At 42.5% G+C, this 11,860-nt stretch overlaps 1 protein-coding gene across 1 annotated transcript; it reads right to left on the minus strand.

Annotated features, from left to right (window-relative positions):
* Positions 1–10,413, minus strand: LOC128888936 (protein spaetzle 5). The gene is made up of 9 exons (XM_054146172.1): positions 9,974–10,413; positions 9,204–9,537; positions 7,788–7,942; positions 4,248–4,337; positions 3,804–3,959; positions 3,366–3,536; positions 2,113–2,361; positions 1,342–1,964; positions 1–1,284 (listed from the first exon to the last, which is right to left on the minus strand). The coding sequence occupies exons 2-8, from the start codon at positions 9,231–9,233 to the stop codon at positions 1,793–1,795; spliced, it is 1,023 nt and encodes a 340-aa protein (XP_054002147.1). The 5' UTR covers positions 9,234–9,537; positions 9,974–10,413; the 3' UTR covers positions 1–1,284; positions 1,342–1,792.
* Positions 10,414–11,860: the final 1,447 nt, after the last annotated feature.

Raw genomic sequence — 11,860 nt, forward strand, 5'->3', positions numbered from 1 at the left:
ACCAGTCGACCGAGCGAATCGAGATACTTTTATTTCATGGCTACGAGGCCGTATTCGCGTTTCAACGACACGCGGAGTTAACCTATATCGCTCTGTCCTTGAGAACCAGTTACGATCGCCCCGTAAATCGCTTCCCGTTTTGCGCGATATTCTTAAGCGCGGATCGCTTGTAAATTGGCCCTCGACACCCGTGTCGATTTTACTCCCACGATGGGAGGAATATTTTAACACGCGCGTGGGGTCATACGCTTGTCGTGACCTTTCTCCTTTTTCGGCCGAGCGTGAATATTTTTCTTTCGGGCGATTCGGAGATTCGGGGGCTCATTGATCAATTTTATTTTTGGAGAAATGAAGATGCAGTTCAACTTTGGGGTCATCGTTCGATGAATCTAACTCGTGAATCGTGAATCATTGGGTATCATTCTCAATCATCTTCAATCCATATTGCCTGATTCACCCCTGTAGTATTTTTAATCGCAAACGATTGCAATCGTTTCGTTAATGTCACTACTCTCCTCCCACCTGTTTGTTTGATACTAATATCCCCAAACTTTCCCCTAATTTTTCAAGAATATCCGAGCTTTCTTTGTTATAATAATAAACTTGAATAATAATGTGCAATATCTGCGGTATTCGATATTAGCCGAGTTTTTCCACGAAAGCAATTGTCACGCGTGGAACGAAAACGTTGTCAATGTTTAGTTAGGTCTCGTGGGTTATTCGAGGCGATTCGATGCGACGCGTGAAGGCGAATATCGATCCTGGGAGCAGCGATGTCCGCTGTTACTTTGGGAAGAGTTTTCTGGAGTTCGTTTGAGTGGCAATCGATGGACCACGAACTGGAGGACCAGCGTCTCCATTTTATCGAAGAACGCGCGTCCTCGGTATCGATTTCTGCTATCGACAATTATCTAGCGATGGAATATAATATTTGGAGGACACTCGATTTATTTCGAAGCTTGTCCTTCGTGTATGATTTCAAAACGTTCGCAATGTCCTTGGAGCAATCTTTCGCAGGGACTTAGAGTTTCGAGGTAGGTAGCGACATCTGATGGACAGAGCGCAAAGTATCATCAATTTCCTTTATAATAATGTATAATTATTATTTTTGCAACATGTTCGTCGAAGATTTATTCATCTACTCGAAGTCTATATCTTTTGTAATGTATTACCATTGTCAGTGAGTCATTTAAATTTACCTGCAGTACCAACTGTAGGAACGGCAGCATTGGTAGCGCTTCGATTGTAACTATAAATTACTCGAAAACTACTGATTTATAAATACTCGAAGCAAATTAAAATCCATTGGTTACGGCATTAAATTTCTATATTACATAAGACACTTAAACTTCACATTAATTATATTTGAATCTAATCTAAAATAAAATGAATGACTAAATGGGAAGCTTAAAGCACTCGAGATGAGATTAATATCTCAGACTTCTATATTTCTAAAGATCTTTAAATATACCTCGCACAGCGTCCATCTAAATGCTCTCGTTTTGGATCCACTCATTTCCAATCGTCTTCATACTCCATTTATTCGAATTTTCCACGACTTTAAATATCGACTTTCCCTCGTGAACCTTTTCTTTGGATTGCTTCGACGCATCGCAAAAAAAATCTTCGCTCTTCCGTTCTTCATCACAATACGCGATTCATCCTTGGGATTCGATCACGGGAGTTCCATAATACTGCGTCATCCGTCTCCTTGGACGATCGACCCAAGGTTACCCTCCGGACAGAGAAATCTTTCCGCGGCTATGCCAACTTTCGTTAATACCGTACGCTCTCAATAATTAAGCATAATCTGACAGGTGCAGCCGTGTGGGAACCAAAACACGTCGGTGTACAGTTGGTTTCCGGTTCCTCGTAGAGCCACTAACCTCTTTTGAACGTATTGTTGCTGGCATTTGCTCGTGTAACCCGTTGGGAGGGAGCAGATACCGTTGCAGACGCTCGTCCTGGAAAGAAGGAGAGTAAAAGTATTAAATAAATCACCGATATAATTAAATAAACGCATATAACAGAGGAGCTAAAAAATAATTCCTAGCACTAGCCCTGTGTAGCAACCACATAAACAATAACCAACAAAATTTCGAAGCGACTCACGTGCAGATCTCGCTTTTGACTAGTTGCGAGTACTTCTGGTCCTGGTCCTGGAGGTTCACCACGTACATCCAGTTCCCTTCGTTGTTCAGAGCTGCCCTGGGAGCTATGTACTGCGAATTCGTCGGACAAAGCGTGATGGCGTCTAGATTGTTCGACTGCCTCTTGTCGCGCGACTTGGCCAACTTGGCGTACCTCAGCAACGGGTTCTCGTAAATCGAGCGGGGCGCAGGTTTGCTGTTCCGCGTATACCTGTGCAAATAAATGGAAATCGATTCGCCAGCGTTTTATCACATTGTTCGAAGCTGATCGGTCGGAGAAGAAATTCCATTGTGTCGTATGGAAATGAAGGCGTTTAGCGGTGTACGGGCCGCGAGCCGACTGTATAATTCATCGATACGTTTATCTCGATCGATATCTTCCCCTCTGATAAAACGAGCATTAAATTAGCTTCTGTGTTGAGAATTGCGATATTTCTACAGGGAGACGAAGGTAATTAGGGCTGAGAGATTTAGAAAATTAATTTTAAAGGTGTTAAAAAAATAAATGTTAGGACTTGTATGCCACTGTTGCTGTTAGGTCTACTCTCAGCAAGGCTGTACACAGAGAGTATACTTAATCATGTACTAGATTCAACGTATCCACTTTGATTGATAGAGTGATGATCAAGTCCTAATACCTGTGTACGGTATTGTTGAAGAAAGCGTGACTCATTGGTGTATTCATAGAGTGTCGTGTCCCACTTTACACTACAATATTATGATCTATTAACAGCTCACTGACAACTCCCACCGACTCGTTAAGAGACTCTACAATGTCGTATACCAGGCGTCACTTTTATCACAATAGTCTATGTGGTTTTTGAAGACAAACGTCTGAAGAAAAATTTGCGACAATTCTGTACCAGTTGAAGCCACCTTAATTTCCTTTCTCCATTGAAGTAGAACTACGAGAATAGAATTTAGAGTCAGATTAATTACGAATCCTCCGCGGTACCATTTAATGTACTCGACAACCGAATTCGATGAACTGAAACGGAGAACTAGAGAACCAGCAAGTTCAATGCCACTGGAAAAGCCATTTCCCTTTCTGGAAGGTCTATACATGGAGTTCCTGCGTTCTGTAATTTTCCAATGAAAGACGTGGTCTGCCATCATCCTTGAACCCTAAGGGTTACAGGAGAGAAGGCGGCAGCAGAGCGTGGCAAGTTAAACAGTGTTATCAGAGCGAGCGTTCGGTAAGTCTGAAGTAATCACCTGTTTGCCCACCATGTCTGACTCTGTCCAAACGAGTTCAGCGATTGTGGCTGTGGATAGTAGGAGGCGCCGTCGTTGGCGCGTTGGCTACCAGGATGGTACTTGACGCTGGCCGTCCCGTCGCTCAGAAACGGATTTCTCTGCGATTGATCGGGCGTGGCGTATCTGTAACTGCAATTTATCCTCGCGATACAAAGCCTTTCTTTGTTCCTTGTACTGGCAGGAAAAAGGGAGATGGGGTACTCGATAGAAACGTAAAATTTTAATTAATCAATAATGTCTGTGCATACTGTATCCTCCTGCTTTATTCTCACCAATTAATTATTGAAACGACACCGAAATTTAGAAGTAATAAAATGGGAAGCACAATGGAAGTCGCAGATATTGCGTCAGGTCGACTTCGAATAAAGCTTTGCGTGGAATTAGTATTCAAATTACCCATCCTGGCGAGTGCCGTTGGACGGAGTGCCATAAATTAAAGCCGGCTGCACTCTCAGAGGATACTGAGGCGGCAGAAATGGTAACGCTTGCGAGTGTAATTGCTGCTCTCCCCGCGGGGGGTAATCATAACCCTCGGGGTAATCTGGGGCCCACCTTGAACAGAATACGGTTGTTAAAAATTAGTCACATTATTGATCTACTGTTGGTGCTTGGGACAAATGAATACCAGACCAACCTAATATGATATCAATAATTTGTTCATAGATGTGAAGTCAATTTTTACCCACAACTGTTGACCTTAAATGGCCTTCGAACTTTGTTATCCTACGCATTATTGTTTCGAAATCCTCCATTAGAAGGTCTGAGAAGAAAGACGCGTCATGCTGTGTTTGGTGAACAATTGGTGCACATTCGTGCGATCATACTCGACTATAAGCGTACCTGTAAGTGTTGAAATCGTCTTTGGACTCGTCCCGCAGGGCAGAGCTGAAGTCGAAGCTGCATTTCTCCACGAGGAATTTAATCAACTGCCTGCAACAGAAAACGCAGACGTTGGAGACAACGCGAATCGATCCAGACTACGCAATTCCCTGATAAAAAAGAACTAGAACAAACTTCTTTCTACGCATTCCTCGAGAACGATCTCTGACACGCGATGCAAATTTCCAGTGGCAATTGTCACGAAAGCGCGCGGAGAATGGAGAGTCGTGTTCTGCGGCGCGATTGCTCGACCTAACATTAATGGAATCGTTTCAAAAGCAGCTAAAAAAAGTTACTTATACTCCCATGTGTTATTCATGAGGTCATGGAAGATTCCGTGACCTGTCGTGGATCACTTGGGTCCGTTTTGTAACCGCTTTCAAGCGGAGTAGAGTTCGATGGAACTTTTTGCAAAAGGAAAGCTCTTTCTATCGGCTTAATATTGAAGATTACTAACGTGAAGTAGATACAGTTTTTCTTCGTGGGTAGGGGTGAAGCAAGAGTTCTTGGGACAGAGGTTAATTCGCTTTACCCTAAGCTCAGCGTTGGTTATGAGGGGCCTAAAGATGGCCGAAGAAACGATCGTTCTTAACCGCCAAGTAATGGATAGGTATCCTACAAAAATTAGCATACCAAGGAAGAGAAATTCTTTCAGGCGACACTCAATACTAATACAACATTAATCTTTTTATCTGTCTCGTTTCTACGATTTCCAAAGTAGCGACAGAGACCTTAAAACGATGCTCACGACGAGGTTTGTAGCTTTACAGATTCGTCCACTTATCCTCTACTTAATGCAGTATTAGCTAATACATAGAGGTGTAAATCACAAAGAAATCATTTCTCTTTTGAAGGAAAAAATTGATTAGAGTCGTGGTTATGCTTTTGGAATTCCTAGCGTGTTCCCAATACGGATACTGCAGTCATTATTGTCGTAATTTCAAAACTCTGGGAATTGTTTACGAAGAAAAAGTTTTGACGTGTACCGAGGTTGTTATCGGCCAATGAGCAAACGAACCGATCGCGCGTCGACTTACAATTTCTCAGGAATACGCGCGAAGTATATGCGCAAACACGTCGACGATTTTTAAGCACGCACGAGAAACGTAACAACGGGGATCTTAAAACTTTCTCCGGAGGTGAAAGACACCGACCAGAGATGTATTTCTATGCATAATTCATGGTCCACGCCTAGAAACGGTTTTCTCGGTGCTCGTCGCACGGTAGGCGAATATGGCATTTTTTAAATTGAAAATTATAGCGCTCGCAGCTCGCTAGAATCGAAAGAAATTCTGCTAAAACCTACTAAAAATATGAGAAAGGTTGTCCCTTTCATAGTACATATGTAAACTTGCAGCTTGCAGTTTCAGATTAAAAAAAAAATAAAACAGAAAACCTTTTCGAGAATCTTCTCTTTGTTGGACTATGTTTCGTATCTATAAGCATCACCTTATGGAGCATTACATCAACACATAATAAAGTTACGGTATGAACCATAATCGAGGAAATGAGTACGAGTAAGTAATGGTTTGAGAAACATTCTTGAAGAAAATTCTTGCGATTGTCAGAAAATTATAAACAATGCGAGGTATCAACGTTTCCTGTTACGCCTCTTACATTGCCACGCGTTTCTGAACCATTGCATGATCGTATATCGGCATACAAATTCTCTGGAATTTTTATTTTCCGAAATTGGCCAAAATTTATTGGCTCGATTTAAATTTAGAATAACCTATGATAAAATGACTAATACGACAATTTTCTAATGCGATCCAATAAAAACTACACCAAGGAGACTTAAAGCGAGCATTAAAACTAAGTATAGCTCTGGTGCAAGCTGTTCAGGTATTTATTGCTATAGCATAAAAGCAATGCAAATAAATGCGAACAATTGGAAATCAGATGGGAGTGTTCGAAACCCGCGCGACAAGCAATGATACGATATCATTCAACAACCGATGATAGCATCGATGTGTGGCTGTCAGACGAATGGAGGCCGCTTCAAATACCTGCTGCGTAGGAGGGCGATGTAACAAATTACCTCTGGTAACTCTCAAGTAATTTCATAAACGTTACCTCGGAGTTTATATCGAGTTTCATTCAGAATTCTCTTCCTTTCGCTTACAGAATTGAGACGAACGTGTGGCTAGAAAATTTCTCATTTTAGATCAACGTTCGTGCAGTCTCGTACGTTAGCATTTCTAACAATTTAAAGTTAGGTGTCATTCACGCGCGTGTAACCTGGCTTCCTGTGTAATTTAAAATTCAGATGTCGTAAATCAACTAACGTGGCGCAGTTTACTGTCTACTGTGCGTTTATACTCCACAGTTGTACATTAAGGCATAATAAAACGCACGATTAAATGGTATGCATAACAAAGGGACTGTAAAATTACGTTCCAAAGCATAATAAAGTACAAGAATTGTTATATCGCATACAAACGCAGGATTAAATGGTATACTTCACAAACCGTCTCTTAAGCAAACAGATAGCGAACGGATGTCGATTAGGATCTCGCTCTGAGTTCTCAGATGCAGAACGTGGCCATTCATTTCGCGTCGTCTGTTTTGAGTCTTCCTGTTTCCAGTTTCTCAGGACTACTAAGAGCTTTGACTTCGCGAGGAACGGAAACGCGGAAATGGGAGTACAATACCGATTCGCATGGGAATCCATGGCGCGGGCTACACGATGAATTTATCGTTACGTTTCACGCGTGGCCTTTCGATCCATCGATGGGGCACCAAATGGGATAGCGAGAGTATCGATCGTAACGGTACCGACAATTATCTAGCAGGGCATGACCGCGAGAAGGCCACGGTCATGGTACGGTGATCAACGAATTCAATTTACATTTACGTCGCCATTCGGCTTTACGTAACCACACTGTGCACTCCCACACATTCTAGATACAGTTTATAGTTACTTGGGTGCGAATGATAGTGCTCATTACACTGAAAAATGACTGTTTTTTTGTTTCTGTTAACACTTTAACATGTGGAAGGACATTGACATATATATATATGTTTGCTTCTTTAAAAAAAAAAAAAAATGTTTGTTGTAAGAAATTCAAAATTTAAAATTCGTACTTCAAGAGATTAGTAGTTTGAATGTCTGTGGAGGGTTATAGATAGAAATCTCGTATACTTTGAAAGGAATAAAAAGTTGCTCTTGTGGTTTTTTGGTACCTCGATTAGTTACAGAGATATCAAGTGCGAGACACATGCCCACAATGGCGCAAGAGCGCGACGATTTCCAGGATATCGAGAACACAATTTCGGGACTTTCCCTTCCTGAAACCCTGATTCGTATGCAGGGACTGGACCAACGACGTGGCCAGGAATATCAATGGCGGAACGGTGGATCTCGTTTTGGTGAATTCGTCTGGATGTTTTTGGAAACTCGCGAGAGTTGTAGAGCCCAAGTTTCTAGAGGGTGAGTCATACGACCCGCAGGATTCCTCTTTTTATTAGCTTCCCGTTTGAATGGATCGAGCTTCTTACCTAGGATAGTGATCGAGACTTTCACAGAACGTTTGTCCAGGCTTTGCGCAACTAGGAGTGTGCCCTGGAGGCGCTGGAACGAAGAGTTCGTACCGCGGTCGTCCTGGACATCCGTACTCGAGACAGGGCTCGCCGTGTGCGTTCACCAAACATATCTGAAATCAAACAGATGCCGTTCGCATGATCAAATAGAGCATGAAGATTTAATCAAGCATCTGAACCGCAAACTAAAAGTAATAAAGCGTGCATATAACAATAGTTTGTAATAAATGCAGTAGAAACTTAATTCCTGCATTTAGGTAACCAATTCAATACGTAGTAGCTCTTAGTTGTAGGCCCTAACCTAAAGTATGAATTTTATAAAATTAGTAAAACCTCATTTATTGTATGAAAAATCTCAATCGTTGCTAATGTCGACAAGTGGTGGTGATCACTAAGCAACAAATAAAGTGAGAGCAGTAGCCCTACCGTAGGAACTTCGATAATTGCGCGGCTTCCAGTCCCAATTCCCTGCAATAATCTAGGTTCTGCCATTACAGAGACTTTCCCCTCTATTTTGAAACAAATCGAATTCGATATGCTAAATTTACCAAGCCCTCATCGAAGAAAATGGTTCGATGAAATTTCATATTTTCATGGCAGCGTTGCGTTGTTGATCACGTATCTCGATAAGGATCTCGACATATAAAGGAAACTCATCGAGGCGTTATCGTGACGATCGCGTAATAAAAATAAGTAGGTGCCGCTATTCGTGAATCTGTTCGGTTTATTTTTGGAGCTAGGAATTTTGAAACGATCCACCATTATTATCTGATCCAGGCGGTTAAAACGGACTGGTGTCTGACGTAATATCCTGGTGCAGCGGCGTTTTACTGCTTTCTTAGGCCACTTTCAATTGACTCATCGTATGACACAGCGTATTACCGATCTCTGGATCACGATGGAACTCGTTCGAATACCTCCGCTTTCGTTTCGATAGTAAAAGTATGATTCACGGTACCGAGTGGCGAAATAGCGTTGGTGCTGACGTTGGGAATAATTACGCGACGCATTGTAGTATCTGGGGTGAAATACCAGGTATGGATTAGATCTTCAGAAACTATATTTTAGGTAGTTCTTTGGTAAGAGGCTCTAGTAAAACTTGAGAAAAATTGGAAAAATTGGAATTTGAACTACTCGTGCCCCAAGGTAATCTTGTTATGAAGCTCCATTAAAATTAAACGGGAAATTGAATTGGCTACTGAAACAGTGAAATTGAGATTTTGAAATTATTCAAGCATTTAGCTCTATTCACCTATACGAATAACAATTGTTTGTCGAAGAAGACCCACCCCCCGTCTGGTGATGCGAAAAACACTAAAATACCAAGTTAAATTAATTGCATTAAGAAGTTCACAAAGAGAACCTTCTACTTACAAAGATCGATACCCCTAAAAAGTGCCTCATCTTCGTTCCAAGTCTTTGAAGTAGCTAGAGCCGCTTGAACCAGTTGAGTTTATCACTTCTTTCACTCTTCTCGTCCTCGATGGCGAGGGCAGGTATCACGATACGAACGTAACGGTTAAATCACATAATTAACGTTGTCCGAGTCCCGTGGAACGAATCCACCGTGACGCGATGAGCGATTGCCCGTTTCAGAACACGCGTGTCGGCGGCCGCGAGAAGATGCACCACGCAAGCTGCTCGAATCGCGGAAACGGCGATGCGTGATCATCGAGTCAGGTGTTGACAGGTAGAGCTGGATGCCAGACTATGCAACACACATGGTCGCAGGAAGGATTAACGTTTTACCTAGTTTTTAGCGGGAGCCTATTCATGGACTTCAGATTCAACCCCTAGGTCACCCTGGAGTTCCCCTACACGTTTATGGATTATGGTCGTCGTTTTCTCTATTCCGTTAAGAATGTTCTGTGTTCTTTACTTTATCGTAGGGGTTGGAAGTTCTATAAGGCTTGCTATAAAATCTAGTAAAAATTCAAGTTTTGTTTCTAAAAAAAATCTAGTACAAATTATAATTTCTCCAACTTGAAGCCTCCAAGTCAGAAAAATGAAGGGCTTTAAGAGCTTCAAACCTCGAACTCCCCAAAAGCCATCCCAATAGAAATCCTCCCTTGTCTCAAAACTATGCCTTCGATTGTCAACTCACAATACTGAATTCAAAGCACTATACAGGGCTCTCAGCGTACCTTGAAAGCGCACAGGTCTCCATCTCAAATTGATCCTAATACAGAAAGAAGTCTTCAATTTCTACTTCTTCCTGCACGATCCTGCACACTTCTGCCCCCCCCTTCGCGCCCTGAATAGGCCGAGTTAGATAGGTAAAACGGTAATCCTCCGTAGGAGAAGATTCCTGGACGATGCGCAGCGTGCGAGTGAATTGGAAAACGGTAAACAATGGCACACCGTCGCGGAGGAAGAGATTCATGAATATTGAACACCGCGGAAAAAACGACGCGTTAAGGCACGATTGGACGTCACTGACAGATCGTGGAGGAGGTGTGTCGCGACTTTGGTCATTCGCTGCACTGTCACTGGTTTATATGTGTCCCAGAGCCGTTGGGTCCAGACGTTAAGGTCCGTCAAGGTTCGACCCGCGCGATTTTACGCGTGACGATCTCACCTGCCTATAGCAGCGCAGGTCACTCGTGTCTGTACCCATACCTGCGTCTGGTACCCCTACCTAGTGCTCGTGTGCACGAGTTCCGATTCACCGTTGGCCAGGGTGGGGTACGTGAGCGATATACTTTCACTGGCGTTCGTGTTCCGCGCGGACCCTATTCGCGTGGTGCCACAGTTGGAACAAACTGGGTACCTTTTTTTATACATTCTAATTGCTCCTATTAATATATACAAGTTATAATCCTTCATATAAATACATTTGCAGCTTTAAGTGCGACGTATACCCTTCGTAAACATATTCAAAAGTGTTCTGGCGCAATAACTGTATTTAAAAAAGAAAAACAATGGAACTGCCTTTGATAAACGGTTTTTAATTTTTTTAAAAGAGAACGTGTATGTGTAAATATTTTATGCAAGAGGAAGTAAACATATATAGAACTATGTTAAAGGGAATTATCATTGTTGTCATTATCTTTATTTACGTGGCCAATCATTACAAGGATGGTTATTGCACGGCTAGTTAATTTTCTCCGTCTTTAGTAAATGCTACTGAACAATATGGCATAATACAATATCTCTAAACTATGTTTACATCGTTCTTCACTGTGGCTGGCCACTTTAACATTATACTTCATAACTTCTCATCTCTGTGGGGACTCAATGGCCCCTCTATAGCTCGGCTTTTCATCTATTGGGGCCCACTAGCTCCCCTCTAGCTCGGGTACCTCGGGGTTGCTAAGCCCGCACTGTAGCTTCAAAAAACACTTCTACAACCCCTGAGGGCTAAAGGGAATTATTCTCAGTCATAGTAATACTATTCATTTATTGATAATAAGAATCATACGCGATGAAGAGGTCAAACTAAAATCCAGCACATAAGGCCTATATACAGAGTGTCCCAAAAGTCGGGGAGGAGCCGGAAATGGGGGGTAGCTGAGACAATTCTGAACAACAATTTCCTTTGCAAAAGTGTCAGATGGGGCTTCGTTAAGGAGATATTAAGCGAAAACCCTGACCAATCAGAGCGCGCGTAGACCGTTGGAGCGGCCGTGGTAGCGAAGGCTACGCGCTAGGCGGCAGCGTCAATGTCCTTCGATGCACGTCGAATCACTTGTTCACGTACAAGCGCGGCCGTCAGCGCGTAGCCTTCGCTACCACGACCGCTCCAGCGGTATACGCGCACTCTGATTGGTCAGGGTTTTCGCTTAATATCTCCTTAACGAAGCCCCATCCGACATTTTTGCAAAGGAAATTGTTGTTCAGAATCGTCTCAGCTACCCCCCATTTCTGGCTACTCCCCGACTTTTGGGACACTCTGTATAACGCAAAATAGTTCCTAATGCTCAACGGTAAATGGATTCAAAATTTTAATATAGTGCCGCCATCGGTGGGAAAATGCACAAGTTTGTCGCTAAAAAAGTTCTAACGCTTAACGCTAGATGGAGCCAACATTT

This window comes from Hylaeus anthracinus, unplaced genomic scaffold (genome assembly GCF_026225885.1).
Source record: "Hylaeus anthracinus isolate JK02 unplaced genomic scaffold, UHH_iyHylAnth1.0_haploid 11994, whole genome shotgun sequence".
Classification (NCBI taxonomy): Eukaryota; Metazoa; Arthropoda; class Insecta; order Hymenoptera; family Colletidae; genus Hylaeus; species Hylaeus anthracinus.